Source organism: Bison bison, unplaced genomic scaffold (assembly GCF_000754665.1).
Source record: "Bison bison bison isolate TAMUID 2011002044 unplaced genomic scaffold, Bison_UMD1.0 scf7180017864304, whole genome shotgun sequence".
In the NCBI taxonomy this organism is placed as follows: domain Eukaryota; kingdom Metazoa; phylum Chordata; class Mammalia; order Artiodactyla; family Bovidae; genus Bison; species Bison bison.
Genome location: NW_011494876.1, coordinates 2,148,381 through 2,166,045, shown reverse-complemented (window position 1 = coordinate 2,166,045; position 17,665 = coordinate 2,148,381). Strand labels below are relative to the sequence as shown.

Here is a 17,665-nt window from a genome sequence, read left to right as displayed (position 1 = left end):
CCTCAAAAGATATCCAGATTTTGACTAATTTGACTATTTTATATGCCAATTATACTATTCCCATTTGGGGCCAAACTGCTAGCAACTCTTTGATTATTTCAGTAACTTCCTAACCAGTCTTTCTGTTTCTACCCTGTTTAGCCTTCCCCCCGACCATCCCGCCATTCTCAGTGTAACAAGTAGGGTACTCTTTTGAAAATGTAAATATGACTGCATCATGCTAGTCCTTGGTTCAAAATATCCAGTAGCTACCCTTGTCTCTTACAATACAAGTTCTTTCAACAGTTATATATGGTCCTCTCTGATTTAGTCCTGATACGTGTTTAAACTCATCTGGGACTCTCCTCTGTGCTTACACAGCTCCAGCCACACTGGCATCCCTCTATCCTTGAAACAAATTAGACGCATTACGCTTTTAAGGGTTTCATACTGGTTATTCCCTCTGCCTAGAATGCTCTTCCCCAGATATCCGTTATCACTTGCTACAATTCAAGTATTTTCAATTCTACTGTTCCTGCTCCACCCTCAGTATCCCAATTTCCTCTATTTTCTAATTTTACTTATGACCTTCTAACAGAATATAGTTTGCTTATCTATTAAGTTATTGTTTTATCATCTATCTCTTCCCACTAAAAAGTAAGTTCTAAGAAGACAGAGATTTTTATTTGTTAATGTTTTTGTTCAGTTTGTTTATCATGCCTAGAACAGGACCTGGCACATATTAAATAAGTGGCTGACTGAATGAACAATGAGACATTGCAGAAAATGCTACAACAGAGGAATTTGTTGTAGAGCCTCTATAGAGGCTGTATTCAAGATGGATAAGTAGAGTCCCTGCCTAGGCATTATAAGAAAGTCCATTCATTTCTTTTAAAAATTGGCAGCCCAGCAAGACTGCCCTGATTTCTTCTAGATCTAAGTGCAACTCCTGCTGTTTTTCACAGCTAAGAAGAGTCTGGTTGTGCTAAGTGACTAGCTCAATCCTTTTCTGTCATTATCCCACTCCCCATGTTCTTTTTTTAAATTAAAAATGATTGGGCGAATTTCCTAATCACTTATGAAAGTTTACAAAATAATAAATTGAAGTGGAACTGGGATGAGCCACCAACTTAAAAAAAAAAAAAAGAACACAAAGTTCCTGGTGAGTTGTGGTTAGAAAACAGGAATAAATTTGAATTAATCATGATCCTGGCCATGGTGAGAGAAGGATGGAGAATCTACAGAATAGCAAGATGGGCCATGTTAGTAATGACCTAAGAAAAATATTGCCAGTATAGAACCTTTTGGAATGATCAGGCATAATGAAATATTGAATAAGTCCACCTGTGGTCTGCTATTCATTAAGTTAAGTAACACCTTTATGAAAACACTGGCATGTCAGTTACTCAAAGGACAGATTTTTTTTTTTTTTTTAATGACTCAAAGACAGCAATGATTTTATGCTAAACTTAAAAGGCTAGTGTTTTCAAAATTTGATTTGGGGCATTTCTATTTTCTAAGATCCAGAGTCAATTCCTTGATATTGACTAGTGTAACTACACGACTCTTAAATCAATATACTGAGGGTATGATGTATGAAGGAATATAAAATAATGAGTTTCAAAATCAACGTCTTTTATGAAAATATATGAAATCTGAAAGCTCTCCACATGGTATAGGGAAATGGAACCAGAATTCCTACAAAAGGCAGGGGCACCCATCTCACCTAAGTAGTTATCATCCTCTGATTTCCCTGAGAAACTGTGCTGCCGCACATCGATATTGGTAGCACCAGCTGGAATTAGGACCACAACGTTGTAACCTGAAAAGAATTGAGCAGAAACTGAGCATTCCACAGACTGGTTCATTTTCTCTAAGCATGGTGTAAAGGGTGGCGACAAAGGAATATATCAGAATTCTCACTGTTAGGCGTCTTATAGCCAGATGGGTAATATACCTTAACAAGACTGATTTTATGTTTCACACAAATACTTTTACATATTACATGTGGTTAATAATGTTAACAGTTTGACTATTTTTCTTCTCACAGTTCTTAGGAACAAATTCTTACCATAATGTACTGTGTTAAATGTTCCTGCCACTGTTTTGCATGAAGAATTATCGCCACCACAAACCCCACATTTATCTCTCCGGGCTTTTGAGTTTAAAACATGATCGCATCCAGCTTGCTTTTAAAAAGAAAACAGTTGAAATACATGGTAAGTATTAGAGAGGTTAAAATTCTTAGATAATGTGTTTCTTTGAAAGAGGGGCATTCCAAACGACAAGAACTTAAAGTCTCTGTAAACTTTTAAGCGTGGTGAACTCAAATAGTCTTTATCCCTGTTATGGGAAAATGTGGTCCTTGGACCAGCAGCCATGAGCATCCCAAATGATGTTGGGCATGCAGAATCTTAGGCCCCACCCAGATTCACTGAGTCAGAGTATATTTCCTGGCATGTAAATAAGATCCTTAGGTGCTTCATCTAGAGATCAAAGTTTGAGAAGCACTGGCCTACAAGTAAGTAAAGTAAATGTGGAAAAACAGCTCAGGAATGAAAAAAAAAAAAAAATTAAGGAGTGGCTGAGAGCTATCGCATTGAACAGCTCACACCCCATCTTAAGGTAGCAGTCCTTGTCTAATCCAGGCTACTGCTGCCATGCAGAAACAAGGCTAGTGTTGACATTTCTCAATTTTCCAAGATATTGAAAATCTGATTTTATGTGAAATCCCCTATGTTTAAACACTGGCTATGAATGGAGGACTAAAGCATGACTGCAGGCTGCCAGGTTGAGGCCTCGGGTTCCAAGTGGCCTCTTCAGTGTCTTCCTATCTTAACACAATGCAGCAGAGTACACAAGAGTCTGCAAACATCAGTGGCAACCACCAGAAGACCAGGAGGTCAGAGTTCACATTCTCATCTATTTTGCTCCTTCGAATGAACCAGTCTCTGAGGAGAAACTCCATGTTTTGCTCTAGCATGGAGTGACAAGGAAGTCCTCACTGTAGCTGTGGTCAGGAGTTGGGTGAAGCTCAGAGACTCTTCCATCAAGTCCTACCAATGAGGAGCTCCAGTGTGCCCTGGACTGCTTGTAAGGAACAAATGCATCATCCCAGAGACTGGCTGTGTAAGAAATGATTTCTGACTGATGAGAACAGGAAAACAGTGCCAAACCTCAAGAAATCAGTGCTTTGATGCTTTACTATCAGCCAGATGTGTTATTCAATTTCTAAAACTTGCTGTCAGGAAGCTTTTGGGTTTAACCTTATGCACAATGGTTAAGGTAAAGAAGTTGTGTATAGTGTCGATTATAATCTCCTCACAGGGAAGTTTCTTGCAGGCCCCCACAGAGAGTGTCAGAAAAATGTAGGGCAGTGGTTCTCAAACTTTGGCATGCATCAGAATCACGTAGTGCTGGGAGGGATAAATTAGGAGTTTGGGATTAACAGATATACAGTACTGTACATAAAATACATAATCAATAAGGACCTACTATATAGCCCAAGCACAGGGAACTATACTCAATGTTTTGTAACAACTAATAAGAGAACAGAAAGGATATATATATATATATATGTATACATACAGATAAATGTAATTGAACCACTGTGCTGTACACCTGAAACTAGTACAACATTGTAAATCAATTACACTGCAATTTTAAAAAATCAAATAAAATAAAACAAAGAAAAGAAAGAGAATCAGATGGTGCTCAAGCTGGTCTGAGGACCCCACTTTGAGAACCACTGCCCTGGAGACAACGCACAGACACAAGCAGCTGCTATTGTGTTGAGGAAGCTACACGTGACAGTTTGGCAGCAGGACAACACAGTGAAGAGAGCGCCATCTGGGACTCACCCGGCACAGGCCTTGGACACAGATGTCATTGGTGTCCTGGCCACACGGCGTTCCATCTATCACTCTGTCACGGAGCTGATAGTAGGCTGTGCTCCCTGCCACCCTGCAGAACAGCTTGCAGCGGTCCTTCATCAAAACTAGACAGGAGAAACACCATGCGACGTGACTTTCGTGCCTGGACCCTGTGCCAGCCTGCAGCCGTGGGCACCTCCCCAGATGAACTTACTTCCACTGTATTTTGGGACCCAGCGCACGTTCGGATGCAGACCGTTGATGTTGAAATGCTTTCCGTCAAAGTGAGCACACTGTTCATCTCGGAAGTCTCGCTTCTGCTTGGGACACGGCTCTGTGTTGCAGGACTTAAATTTCATTCTGCGCCCTACACAATACTTGCCACCATTTCTGGGCCTGATGAAAGGTAAAGAACACACAGGCTGTATTATACTGTATTTCTCTAATGTATTATAATATTTTATGTTATAATGTGGCTTCCTGTCTTGGAGGGAGGCAAATGTGAAGTAGTCAGTGACAGTGGCCAGGACGAGCGCTCTGGGGATCTGGGTTTGTACTCTGCCTTCAACATCATTAAGTGTTTAACCCTGGGCAAGTCACTGAATGTCTGCAAGCCTCAACCCTTCCATGTGTAGAATGGGAAAGTACCATTCTGATAAGGGAAGGCAGTTTTCAGGATAAAATGAGAGAGCATTTAACTTAAAGTCTGAAATATAAAACCGGGGGTCTATCAGGTCATTTTCTGTCCTCCATGCCCTGAACATCCACATTCCTTTAAAGACACAGAAGGAGAAAAGGTACAAATGAATACGTGGAATGCTCCTGTCTACCTCTGTACCATGGTATTCTCGTGGGTGACCATCCTAAAACTTGCCCCATTCCATTTCCATTTATTTCTTTCCCTCTTCTCTCTTTCTCTCTCTCCCTGCATGACTACTGTTTTTTGTTTTGTTTTACAAATAAGATGGAATAGGATGTGCTCATATTTTGACTAAACTTAATAGGAGAAGCAGGAGAGAGTGTACTGGTTTCATTAACTTGTGTGTGACAAGAGTGTGGAGGATGCCTTACAAAGCACCACAGAACAATTTAATCTCAGCATGCAACCCCGCTCATGGATTTTCCAGATGTGACCCAGAGAGTAAATTATATAACCCATCTCCCAACGGTCAACAGCTTGCCAAGTGCATCACGGAAACGGGAAGATCACAGAATCAGAGGAAATCAGACTCACCCACCCACAGCTAGAGCAGCCTGGATACTGTAGCTACTCTAAGCCACCTCTCAAACTGAAAGATTTCTACCTTTTGTCTTTAGAGTGAGTCTTTCAGAGTAATTCAGACAACAAGAAGTGTTGTTTCCCCGCCGCCCCCTGCCTTTGTTTTGTTTTGTTAAACCAGGACTTGGGAAATGGGAACTATATCCATGACCATAAAATACAGAATCAAGGGCAGTCTAGCAGAGCTGGGCTGCCGTCTATGGGGTCGCATAGAGTCGGACACAACTGAAGTGACTTAGCAGCAGAGCTGGTAAGGCTCCAGAGTTGGATCTGGTTTCCGGTCTTGGCCCTAGCCTCACTCTGTGACTAGAGACAATGTTCTAGCCTCCCACAGATTCAGCTTTCCTCTTCTCTAAAATGAGTGCACACAGCAGATGCCTAAAAATGTTAGCGACTATGACATCATATTTCAGCACAACCCAACCCAATCTGATCCAGCAGTTTGTTTGTTTTGAGTACTACATCCGAGCTATGATGTATGGGTGAGTCAGGTCTCATTGGTGTTGCTGAGTGCCTGAGTCTCAGAAAGGGCTGCCTGTCTATGATACTCTCATAAACATGTTCTCTCCACCGTGTAGAGGGAGGTAAGAGTGTGGGCTTTGTAGTCACAAGCTGGGCAACTTTGTGTGAGCTACCTGGGCTCTGTGAGCTTCGTTCTGCCCAAGTAAACAGAGATGATACTGTTCACCTGAAAGGCTTGTTATAAATGAAGAGTTCAATAATGAGTATGGTAAGTATTCATGGTTATTTTTCACGAAGGCTTTATCTAGGGATGCAAAACAGCACATAATCCAGCAACATCTATGTATGACTGTTTCCCCATTAAGCCCATGTGATTTACATCTGCCTGTGTGCTTGACTCAGAGAAGGCAATGGCACCCCACTCCAGTACTTTTGCCCAGAAAATCCCATGGACAGAGGAGCCTGGTGGGCTGCAGTCCATGGGGCAGCTAGAGTCGGACAGGACTGAGCGACTTCACTTTCACTTTCACGCATTGGAGAAGGAAATGGCAACCCACTTCAGTGTTCCTGCCTGGAGAATCCCAGGGACGGGGGAGCCTGGTGGGCTGCTGTCTATGGGGTCGCACAGAGTCGGACATGACTGAAGCGACTTAGCAGCAGCAGCAGCAGCAGCAGCAGCAGTATGCTTGACTAGCCCATACTCACGCATATCTTGTGCAATGGAAAGCCGGCTGAGGTACTTTTATAGCAAGGGATGGAAGGTTCAGAGAAGTTAAGGACTTTCTTTGTCCAAGGTAACACAGCTAACAAAAGAGCAGAGACCAGACTGAAATTCAAGCTTCCCAGATTCTCCCTCTGTGCTCTTTCTGTTTCATTACCCAGGAGCTACAGCCCAGAGTCCTGTCTTTTTCTTTTTTGGTACCATGTAGAGATGCAGTCTTGGTTTCCTGGATACCAAGTTCTTCTCTCAGCACGGAAGCAACCCAGTCTCATGCATAAAATATCACTGATGACACGTGAATAACAGAGCAGGCTCATATAGCTGTAAAATCTGTTTTTCTGTTTATAAGGAAGATCCCCTTCAATTTTTTTCTCAAATTAAAACAAACTTCATGGAATTTTTTTTTAATGTTTCAACTAACTACAGGGGATCCATCAGGTCATTTACCTGTTGCCTGAAAGTAACTCATATTTCTTCTCTTTTGAAAATAATTTCTTTTACAGTGGATATTTTTCTTCCAATTCTCTTATATAAAAAGTGTTTTCTGACTCTTGAAATTGAACAAGAGTAGCAAACAGTTAACATTTGCAGGTGGCTTCCTGTTTCACATAGTAACACTGTCCACCTTTGCTTGCTCTGACCACTACCAAAAGAGCATTTTTAAATTTCTTTTTATAACTGACATTTAAAAAAGTAAAGAACACATATAAAACACTCCGTGTGTGAGGCAATATTGCTGAAGGTTATATACGGACCCTGGAAACAGGTTTGAACTCCAGCCCTGTTTCTTAACAATGGTGCAATCTTAGGCAAATCACTGAATCGCTCTTAGTTTCCCTACCCATAAAAGGGAGATGATGCTAATATCTACTTCATGGGGCTGAGTGAGGGTTTTTCGGTTAACAGATTTGAAGCACTTGAACATGGCCACCCACATAGTAAATGTTAAGTTATTCCAAGTGTCTGTAACTATAGTCCATGGGCCAAATCCAGCCTACTGTCTGTTTTTATATGGTTAGTGAGCTAAGAATAGTTTTTAACACTCTAAAATAATTTAGAAATAAATAAAAAGAATATTTTGGATCACATAAAAATAATATGAAATTCAAATTTCCACATCTGTAAATAAAAGTTCTGTTGGGATATAGCTACACCCACACGTTATATATTATCAACGTATGTTTCTCACTAAATCAGCAAAGCTGTTTAGGAGGGACAGACAGCCGATGCTCCCCAAATCTAAGATATTCACTATCTGGCCTTTTACAGAAAACGTTTGCTGACCCCTGAGCTGGATGGCTGGATGGCATCACTGACTCGATGGACGTGAGTCTGAGTGAACTCTGGGAGTTGGTGATGGACAGGGAGGCCTGGCGTGCTGTGATTCACGGGGTCGCAAAGAGTCGGACACGACTGAGCGACTGAACTGAACTGAACTGAGCTGGTCTAGCATACAAGGCACCATGTCACTTGCCAAGATATGTCGCTGACTGTGCACAGCCATCCTGTGCAGCAGGTAGTGACAATCCTTGTTTCTGAACCTTTGCTTGAACTGGGTTTAGAAATGTTAACTAACCTGGCAAGTTCCCATGCCAGTTAAGTGAGACACACTGACTGAGAGACCAGGGTAGGCCTTCCTGACCCAAAGCCCATGACCTGGCCTCTTTCCCACAGTGCCTCTCTTGAGACAGGTCTCTTCCCATTTCAAAACTCATTCTATGACTTTATTTGCTTTTTGTGTGAAGGCAAATGGTATTTTATGAATAAACGTAAATTTGCCCTTTAAAATATATAGCTTTTAAAAAAATATCCTAGACAATAGGATCTCTACTGAATCTGCATGGACTCTGTAATGGGGAGGGCTTCAGACAACTGAATTTCATGGAAAAATCTGTGTTTTAATTTAATAATTTAGCTGAGTGGGAGTTTTATTCCCCCATAGGCAAATACTGAAAATTATACAAAATGTAACTTTAAAAATAGCATTAGTCACATTTTCCAACTACTAAAATCCTTTTAAAATATTGTTTCTCAAATAGGGATAGAAAGAACTTAAGGAAGTTGCTGATTAATTACTATGAAAGTAACTGTATTCAGCACAGGCAAGTTGAATCACATATACAAAGAAAATTCACAACGCTGCATGGCCAAAGCTTTGGGAGAATTTCGCAAAGATCATTGTAGGTGTATTCTACCTATAAGGAAAGTTAAACTTTGGTCTGCAAATGGGTTTGAACAAAAATCTCAACATTTATGTTTACTTACAACAAATTAGGGTTAGCACTAGGAAGAAATTTCTAATGATACAACAGGCAGCCTGAGAAGGTAAATGTGTTTTCTATATCTGGAAGGTTTTAAGAAGGGCTCTAATGACCAATTATGAGGAATGCTGAAAGGCTATTCAAGGGTTAGATGGGATGGACCAAGGAGCCATACTAGCGATCATCAACAACTTTGTCAAATGGAATAGTCTATGGGATTGGATCTCTATACATTCATTAGTTAATGGCTTTCCCACAGTAGTCAATTCTCAGTATTTCAAAAGATAGATCTCTCTGGACTTAGTATGGGGTTATGTCCTGATTAAACTCATTGTAATTTGAAAATATCTTAAAAGTTGAAAATGCATTTAATACACTTAAGCTTACTTTATAATAAAGTATTGACTATCTCATAATGTATTGAATGCTATACTGAAAGTAAACAGTAGAATGTTTATCTAGGTACAGAATGGTTAGAAGCATATTAGTTATTTACCCTTATGATCCCATGGATGACTGGGAGGTACAGTGGATGTTGCTGCCCAGCATTATATGAGCATCATATTGCAAATCAGTAGCCTGACAAAAGACCAAAATTCAAAATCTGAAGCACTTTTTCTCTTCTGCATGTGCTCCCGCTCAGTTGTTAAGTCATGTCTGACTCTTTGTGACCCACCAGGCTCCTCTGTCATGGGATTTTCCAGGCAAGAACATTGGAGTGGGTTGCCACTTCCTTCTCCAGGGGATCTTCCCAACTCGGGGATCGAACTCTCGTCTCCTGTTTCCTGCATTAGCAGGTGGATTCTTTACCACTGAGCCACCTGGGAATCCTAATGTATTGCTTTTGCACCATTGTAGAGAAATCTTAAGTCTAACCAACATAGGTTGGGGACCATCTGTAAATACCTCAAAAAAACTTCACAGCCAAATGAGGGACTGATTTTCTTAGGTGAAATATACATATGTTTATTATTCTATTTATGGAAGATTTCATAAGCAGTTGCTAGAGTCAAAGCCTAAATGGGAAATATGTAGTTTACAATCTTGTCTTTTTCTCAAATCTATGAGCTTATTCTTTAATTTGACCTATCAACTTAAAAGCAAAACAGAAGCATAAGAAGGAAATACTTTGCCTTTCTTAAAAAAAAAAAATCTGCATGATTTTTTAGTTTGATAGACCATAACAATTCTGTATTCCAGTTTGTTCTAGTCACCAGGAACCTCAGAGCCAAATTTAGAGCACAAAATAAGTATATGGCCCAATGGCCTGGTAATGCATCATCTATATCTAAAGCTTTGTCTTGTTTTGGGACCCCAAGTTCTGTTTTTGGTGGTTCTGATTTTAAATTTCATCCTATGACATGTTTCTTATAGATCAGGTGACCATGTAATTGTTTAATTCAGGACATTTTGAGAATTGAAAGGAGAGCTATCAATAACTTCTCTCAGGATAACAAATGTAAATGGGGACCCTACAGACCAAAACATACACTTATCTTATATGTAGGACATCAATCAAAAATGGGACTAAAAAAGTAAAGCATGTAAAGACAAAATATTAGGGCTCCATTGTCAAGATGGTGTACCAACTGGGACCAAAAACATTTTGGGGATATGAAATTAGAAAGGATATGCTTTCTAAAGTTTGCTCTTCTAGTATATCATAATCCCATGCACATGGCAAGGCTGCTTCCCTTTTTTAGCTTATATATATTTAAAGAAAAAAAAAATACATAGCTTAAAGTATCCAGATACTAAATATATTATTGAATCCCATGAATATAGTGAAAATAAAAGAACAATCCAGTGTTCTTGATAGAGGCCTACCACAGATTCTAAAAATGGAGCTCCTCATTATATTCTAAGGGCTTCTGAAACTGAGAAGAGCATTTTGCCAGCCAACGTGGGGGCCAAGAGTTCCGTTCTTTCAAACTTCTTGAGAATCAGGACAGCAATCACTGGCACATTCTACATAACAAACCATCTGCTCTGCTAATTTCTCTGAACAAGCTTTTAAACTGCTTTGGACCTGTTTTTCTCTTTTCAGTGTCCCTCTTTCTTGTCTAGCTGACTTCCCCAGCGCCATCGTAATCTCAGTTACGAGAGGCAGACTCCTTCCTTAGTAGTTCACAGGGACATCCCAAAGTACACATAACTTGGAGGAGTTTAATGAAATGATGTCAGTGCTGACACTCAACTAGGTGGGTTGTATTATTTTAAAACTTCCCATAGCAAACATCCAGGACAAGAACATCTAATTGAAGTCTTTAATGATCAGTTCCTAACTTCTGAAGGTGAGGATCTCTGCTTCGCTTTGAAGCTCAAGATCTTTTCCTGCTGAGATCTTTAACACTGGGTGCTTTTCTTTGCCTGGCCCATTCCAGTTACAATGTGATTTATCTCTTCCCATACTACTTTTTGAATTGCTCTAACACTATAAAAACAAAACACATACACACAAAAACAAAAAACCCACTTCTTTTGAATGGAATATTCTTGAGTCAAAATGTTAAAAGTACCTACTATTTGCAATATCCACACTCCCATGATAATAATAGCTTATTATGATAATAACAGGGCTTCTCTGGTGGCTCAGTGGTAAAGGATCCGCCTGCCAAAGCAGGAGGTGCAGGTTCAATTCCTGGGTCAGGAAGATCCCCTGGAGAAGGTAATGGCAACCCACTGCAGTATTCTTCCCTGGAAAATCCTCATGGACAGAGGAGCCTGGTGGGCTACAGTCCATGGGGTCACAAAGGAGTCACAAATGACTCAGTGTCTAAATAACAAGAGCAACAACAACATGATAGAAACAATTTGGTTCAATGTAGCCAAATGTTTTAAATTTTAAAAACATTCATCATATTTGCTGCTAGCTTAAAATGTTCTGTTTTAAAACTTCAACAATATAAGCAGCTACAATTACGTAACCAATCGATTTTAACAAGCAAGTTGTGGAACAATATATATAGGATGACCCATATTTTATGTTATGTGATACTTATTTCATGTAATACATATTAGATCGATAATCTTTCAAATTATTTTTTAGTGGTTATTTCTTGTGGGGAGTAGGGGAGTAGGAATGACAGTAAGTTTTTATACCATACACTTTTGTATCTGAATTTTTTGAAAACACCTACTATATTTACATTGTATTTTTTTAAACTTTTTATTTTGTATTGAGGTATCACTGATTAACAGTATCGTGAGAGTTTCAGGTGAACAGCAGAGGGACTCAGCCATACATATATATATATATATATATATATGTCCATTCTCTCCATTATTATTTTAAAAACTAATACTAAACATAGACTTTATGGGAAAATCTAATGTATATTAGTTTATATACATAGCTACAGGGTTAGTTTTACAGATCAGAGTCTATAACTTATAGACTTGTCCTTAAACATTTATATTATGTGGATATGAAATAATCTTGGACTATGAACAAAGATAAATTAAAATAAATTGATTGCCATCTGTGATTTGGACTATACAGAGTGTTTACGTGAATAGGGCTTACAATGACAGGCTAAAGCTATATTCTTTTTTGTGTACACAATTCAGATTTTCATTATTAAAAAATGGCACCTTTGTCAACAGGAGGCCCTTTTCCTACTCAGGGAGAATCAGCTGGTCTGAGTAGCTATTACTATTTCAGGACTTCAGGGGTAGACTCTGCAGTAAAACCTAGTCTACTGCACTAGCCCACTTTGCTCCTCAACCTGCTTGCTTTTCTCTCCTATCCAGTCTGTTATCCCTATATAGGCTGTTAAAAATTAAAGAGTACTGCTGAGGCAAACCATTTTGCATAATCCCGAAGCAGCTGGTTCTTAAAGATGGTTGTGAGTCTGCATATCTAAAAACTAATCTGGGAAGACCTCTTGGGCTATATAGCTTTGATGGTAATAAAAGCATGTATTATTTTCTGTTTCTTTAAACTTTATACATCTTAGAACCAGACAAAATTTGATATCACTCCTTATAATGAAGATAGCAACTTTTAAAATCCGCTTATAAATAGCCTCTCCCCAAACACACATCTATCATAATGAGATGCTGGGGGAAAAGCCTGTGGACTTTATTTGAACATGTTAAGTTTCAACAAGGTTTGGCTGGTAGAGACCACTATGGTCATTCACTGAGAATCACCATGAAAAGCCGTTGTAGGATGGGACCTCAGGAGTCAGGGTAAAAATAGTTTGATTCAAAAGTAAATCCTGACTTAGGCTTCCAGGTCCCTTGGGGTTCACTAACGCCACCTTGGGGGTCTGCGTGCCCTTTTAGCATTTCAGTTGCTAAGTAGAAAATTAACATTTATCTACAATCTGGGTGGAAATGTCCAATTTCTTTGTTTCCTAATGAACATCTACTTGTTTATTAGCAGACTACCCCAGCCCATGGTGGGGGGTTGGGGGGGGGTAGTGAGACATTCCTGAATGTCAAAGCAACACAAAGCATCTACCATTTAACAGATAAAGCTTTTAAAATAAAGGGTCACAGGAGAAAAATAATACAGAGGGATAGAGCATAGATACCATTGGTCTGGGCAGTCCTAGAAGTCCACTCATTTTATAATCTGGAAAGAGCTCTTCACTTGCCTCAATTTAAATGACTTCCTCTAGGAATTTTCCACCCCTGCTGCCCCAGTAGTAAGAGCGATGAGCTCTGAGACTTACTCTGGTCTGTTGCACTCGCGAATGGCTGTTTTGATGCCCCCTCCACATGTTCTTGAGCAGGTTCCAAAGTGACTCCAACTTCCCCAGGATCCATCAGTCACAGGGACCTCCATTTCTTTGGGAACACAAAATCCAAACTTGCAGTGCTGTATTTAATAAGGGGAACAGTGAGGGAGAGCTCGGTGCTTGAGGTATTGCAGGACCCGCTGTCCTTTTAAATATACCGTACTATCATTGTTTTCCACTTGCTGGTTTGAAATGCTGCAATTTAATTATCTCTGTGAGTAATGGAAATGGTAGGGACTTTAACCTCTTCGTGATTTTAGGCTGTGTCTTCATTTACAGCTGGCTTGAATAAAACTGGCCAATGAGTGGCTGGCTCCAGGCTGTCAGGGAAAGTCCAACGGCCAGCCTCAAAGCACTCAATTAGTCTACTTGGAAAAATGAGGCGTGGAAATGGGCTGTCTACTGGTTGTAGACAGGGTTGAAACGAATTATTGGATTTGTATAGTGCATCTCCATTAACAAGGCCTAGAGATGTTGTGAGTCTGGTAAAATATAATGCTTTACGGTTCCTCATGGATTTGAAAACCCAATTTTAATTAAATGGGAGAAGGGGGAAAAAAAGCTAGATTACTATAAACTAAATTACTATAAACTCACTCTAGCAGAAGATGAGACTAAAGCAAAAATGGACACATTACAAGGAGCCCTAAGCTTTATTACTTTTGGGTTGCTAATGGTTTCAGATTCTTCAGCCTGGAGCAGGAAGAAGGCCCTGATGCTTTAAAGTAAAACAAAATAAAACTCCCCAGCAGGACAAGGGAGTGGAGAAGCCCATTTCAACCCTCTGCCATTGTTGGGGTGTGAGGCCCTGACAAGAAGCTGAGGTCACTGAGCAACGCACAAAGGAAGGGGGGCAGCAGGAGAGTGACGCCCCGCCGCTTGCTCAGATCTCTGAAGCGGAGCTGGTGGTGGCCACTGTGATTTATCTGCAGGGAGGACTCAGGTTAGAAGCAGAGTCAGGCGGTCGGGGAGTGCACGGAGAAAGGGACAGATAAGAGACTGGTGAAGCCCCAGTCGGCGGCCAGTCCCAGCAAAAGCCTGGCGAACAATTATTTAAAAGAGTGCAGTTAGGCTTTCTCTACTTTTCCCTTATGCCTTCTTCCTTATAATTATCCTCTGAGTAACTGGGGCCACACCCCTCCCTCTGGGCTGTTTGGCTGAGGCTTAAAAGGTTTGGCATCCAAAGACTCCTGGACAACCCTGTACCCGAGAAATGTGGGCAGAGGCAGAAGTGACCACATCACTCCCCAAAATTATTTTACAGTTGTCTTTATAGCAATCTTGAACATTTTTTGGAATCTATGTACATAAAAATCAGTGAGACAAGTGGGAGGGGACATGGGCAAACCTATGGCTGATTCATGTTGATGTTTGGTAGAAACCAATGAAATACTGTAAAGCAAATATCCTTCAATTAAAAATTTAAAAAAATCAATGAGAGAGGCAGCCTGGTGTACAGCACCACTATCTAATAACATACTTGTGCCACACATGTAATTTAAGAAATTCTAGCAGCCATATTAAAACAAGTAAAAAGAACACTGAAATTAACTTTAATATCTTTTACTTAGCTCAAAATATCTAAGACATTATTATTTTTCCATATAATCAACATAACATTATAACTAAGGTTTTCTTCCCACACTTTTTTTCATGCTAGGTCTTTAACACATGGTATATATTTTCATTTTAGCACATTTCAGTTCAGAATGACATTTCAAATGCTCGCTAATCATATGTGGCTAGTGGCTGCCCTATTGGACAGAGCAGATCTTAAGGGGACATAGCTTAGCAGGCAAATGGTCTGGTGGCGTGGGGTGGCCATTCTACAAATTAATTGTGACCTCAGATGAGTCACTGAACTCTAATTCCATAGCTGAAAAATGAGAACCTACCTGCCAAAGTTTCTTTGCGTTTAACATGAGATAGTGTATGGAAAGCAACTAATATACAGCTGTGGACATAGGAGATCCAACTTGAAAAAGGTTTGTAGTAATAAAAGCAAATATTTACACTTAATAGCACTTAATAGTTGCCAGGCACTCTTCTAGGTATTATGTATGTATTAACTTACTTAATCCTCATAGCATACTATGAAATAGGTATTGCTGTTACCCCATTTTTATAGAAAAGAAAATGGAGGCACAGGGGGGTTGATGTCAAACATCTGTTAAGGAGCTGAGCTAATACTGAAACATAGACAATCTGGCTCCAGAGTGCACACTGTTAACTGTGATACATGCTGTCCTTCTACTGTTAGCAAATGGGAACAATTTTTGATATCTTAAATAGGCTGAGATTTAAAAGTAAGATTAATGAGATGGTGAGGTGAGGTTGACACTGAGGTGTCTACGCAATATCATTCTGTTCTTCATCCTTCTTAACAATCTATATTTCCCTGGATTCTTGTATAGGTAGAAATGGTCAAAGAAATGTTAGCAGAATTCATTGGATAAGATTCCTGGGAAGGTCCTTTTGCCTCTTGGCACCTTGCCCTTTGGTTTCATTCTGCCTGGGACTCAGAGTCAATGGCTGGAGCTATAGCAGCTATTTTGTGACCTTGAGGATGGTGGCCATTTGAATATGATAGTGGAACAGAAAGCAATTAGGAGCCTGTGTCTCTTATTTTGTACACCTACCATGGCAGCTCCATGACCTGCTTACATCTGACTAGTTTGTGTGTGTGTGTGTGTCAGAAAAAAAGCCAATTTTCTTACACTACTATAATTCAATCTGACCTGAACAAAATTCTTATTAATATACAATTGAGGTTACAGCCAATGCCCAAACTCAGCCATCAAATCTTGATATCAAATACACATTTTATAAATTCTACAAACTAAAGAGAACATTCCTATGGCTAGTCATGGACTCTCATAATGAGAAGTTGTCTGGAAATATATTTTTTTCCTCACAACACTTCAGTCTTTAGTCTGTTGGCCTCTCTATTCTATAGACTCTACCTCCACACAAGAACAATATTCTTCAAAGTGACCATAATTCTCATTAAGTATTACCATAAACCAGAGCAGAATAAGGGCATAGGTTAGTTAACAATGGATTAAAATGTCCTTATAGAGTCCCTTCTTAAAAGAAAACCTAAATAAAACTCATCTGCAACTTAAATATTTCTTACTGATAGGACCATTGATGGGGGTTCAAAGGGAAGGGAGAACCTCAGAGGAAGAGGGAAGAACCTGCGGTGAAAGAGGCTGGAAATGGGGACTGTTTGGCAAATATGTATCAAGTTAATCTATTTTACCAGGAAACTAAACAAACAATAATTATATACTAGAAAAATAATTACATCATAATAAAGCATTAAGCAACTGGTGGAGCTGGAGCCAAAATATAATCGGCCTTCCCTAAAAGCACCCAGAATCATTTAAATGATATTTTACATAAATGTTTTTCTGAAGAGACTGGAAGAAGGACTTGGAGGTCAATTTTGTTCCAAAGAAGCTTAAAATACAAGAGTTTCAAACCTCAGATTTACAAATAGGGTTAAAATGAAAATGTTAATGGACTTAAGAAAATGGAAAAAATAAAGGGACATGAGAGAGCCATTCATCAAAATAACATTGTGTCAGCAGTCCAAGACAGATTACTGCTGAGGGAGCAGGGCAGAGAGAAGAGAAAGGAAAAAAATTTAACCTAGCAGCAAAGGGAGTTAGAATTTGCTAGAGAAAAGGATAAGGTTTTACTGCCAATTTGATGAAAACAAAACAGAATGGAGAAACACAGAACATTTGTGCAAACATATTCACCATCTTATTTGTAAAATGCATAAACGCTCTTCTGGGAAATAAACACACAAACAGCCATGTCTTTAATATAAGCTACTAGACTTAGCCACTTTACTAAAACAAACTAAAAATGTACCCATCATGTTCTCTGCATAGCTGCTTTTCTGAAAGTGTTCAGAGTCTGCCCTTTGGAATGCCTTGAAATCTCTTGCTTTTGCTGAACAAACGCTTACAAGGTAAATGTTTTTTTGAAAGATCTCCCCAAACCCCCCATTTATCAGGTATGAGATTATACTATAATCTTTTATCTTCTGCTACTGTTACAAAAACAGAAGATTAGAAAAAGACACAACAGACATCTTCTCAAGTACTACATGGAGCTTGGTAGCCTGTACATGACTATTTTACTAAATACAATTCATGTCATCATATGATTGACAGTTCTTCTTTGTTAAGGTTTTTCCATCAGTAACACATATCAGATTTAGACATAACAGGTGGATATATCAGATTGACTAAGAACCATGACACAATACCAGTGATATCTTTGAGCTCAAACAGACTCAATTTAAATGAATAGTTGGCTGGTTCCAACTC

At 39.5% G+C, this 17,665-nt stretch overlaps 1 protein-coding gene across 3 annotated transcripts in view; it reads right to left on the bottom strand.

The window, feature by feature from the left end:
* ADAMTS9 (ADAM metallopeptidase with thrombospondin type 1 motif, 9) overlaps positions 1-17,665 on the bottom strand; it is a 163,607-nt gene that overhangs the window by 102,891 nt on the left and 43,051 nt on the right. For all 3 annotated transcript variants that reach the window (XM_010851525.1, XM_010851526.1, XM_010851527.1), the window contains 5 exons: positions 13,257-13,402; positions 4,066-4,247; positions 3,840-3,976; positions 2,051-2,168; positions 1,706-1,801 (listed from right to left, as the gene is read on the bottom strand). In XM_010851525.1, the coding sequence (XP_010849827.1) occupies positions 1,706-1,801; positions 2,051-2,168; positions 3,840-3,976; positions 4,066-4,247; positions 13,257-13,402 (679 nt within the window). The remainder of the gene's footprint in view (positions 1-1,705; positions 1,802-2,050; positions 2,169-3,839; positions 3,977-4,065; positions 4,248-13,256; positions 13,403-17,665) is intronic.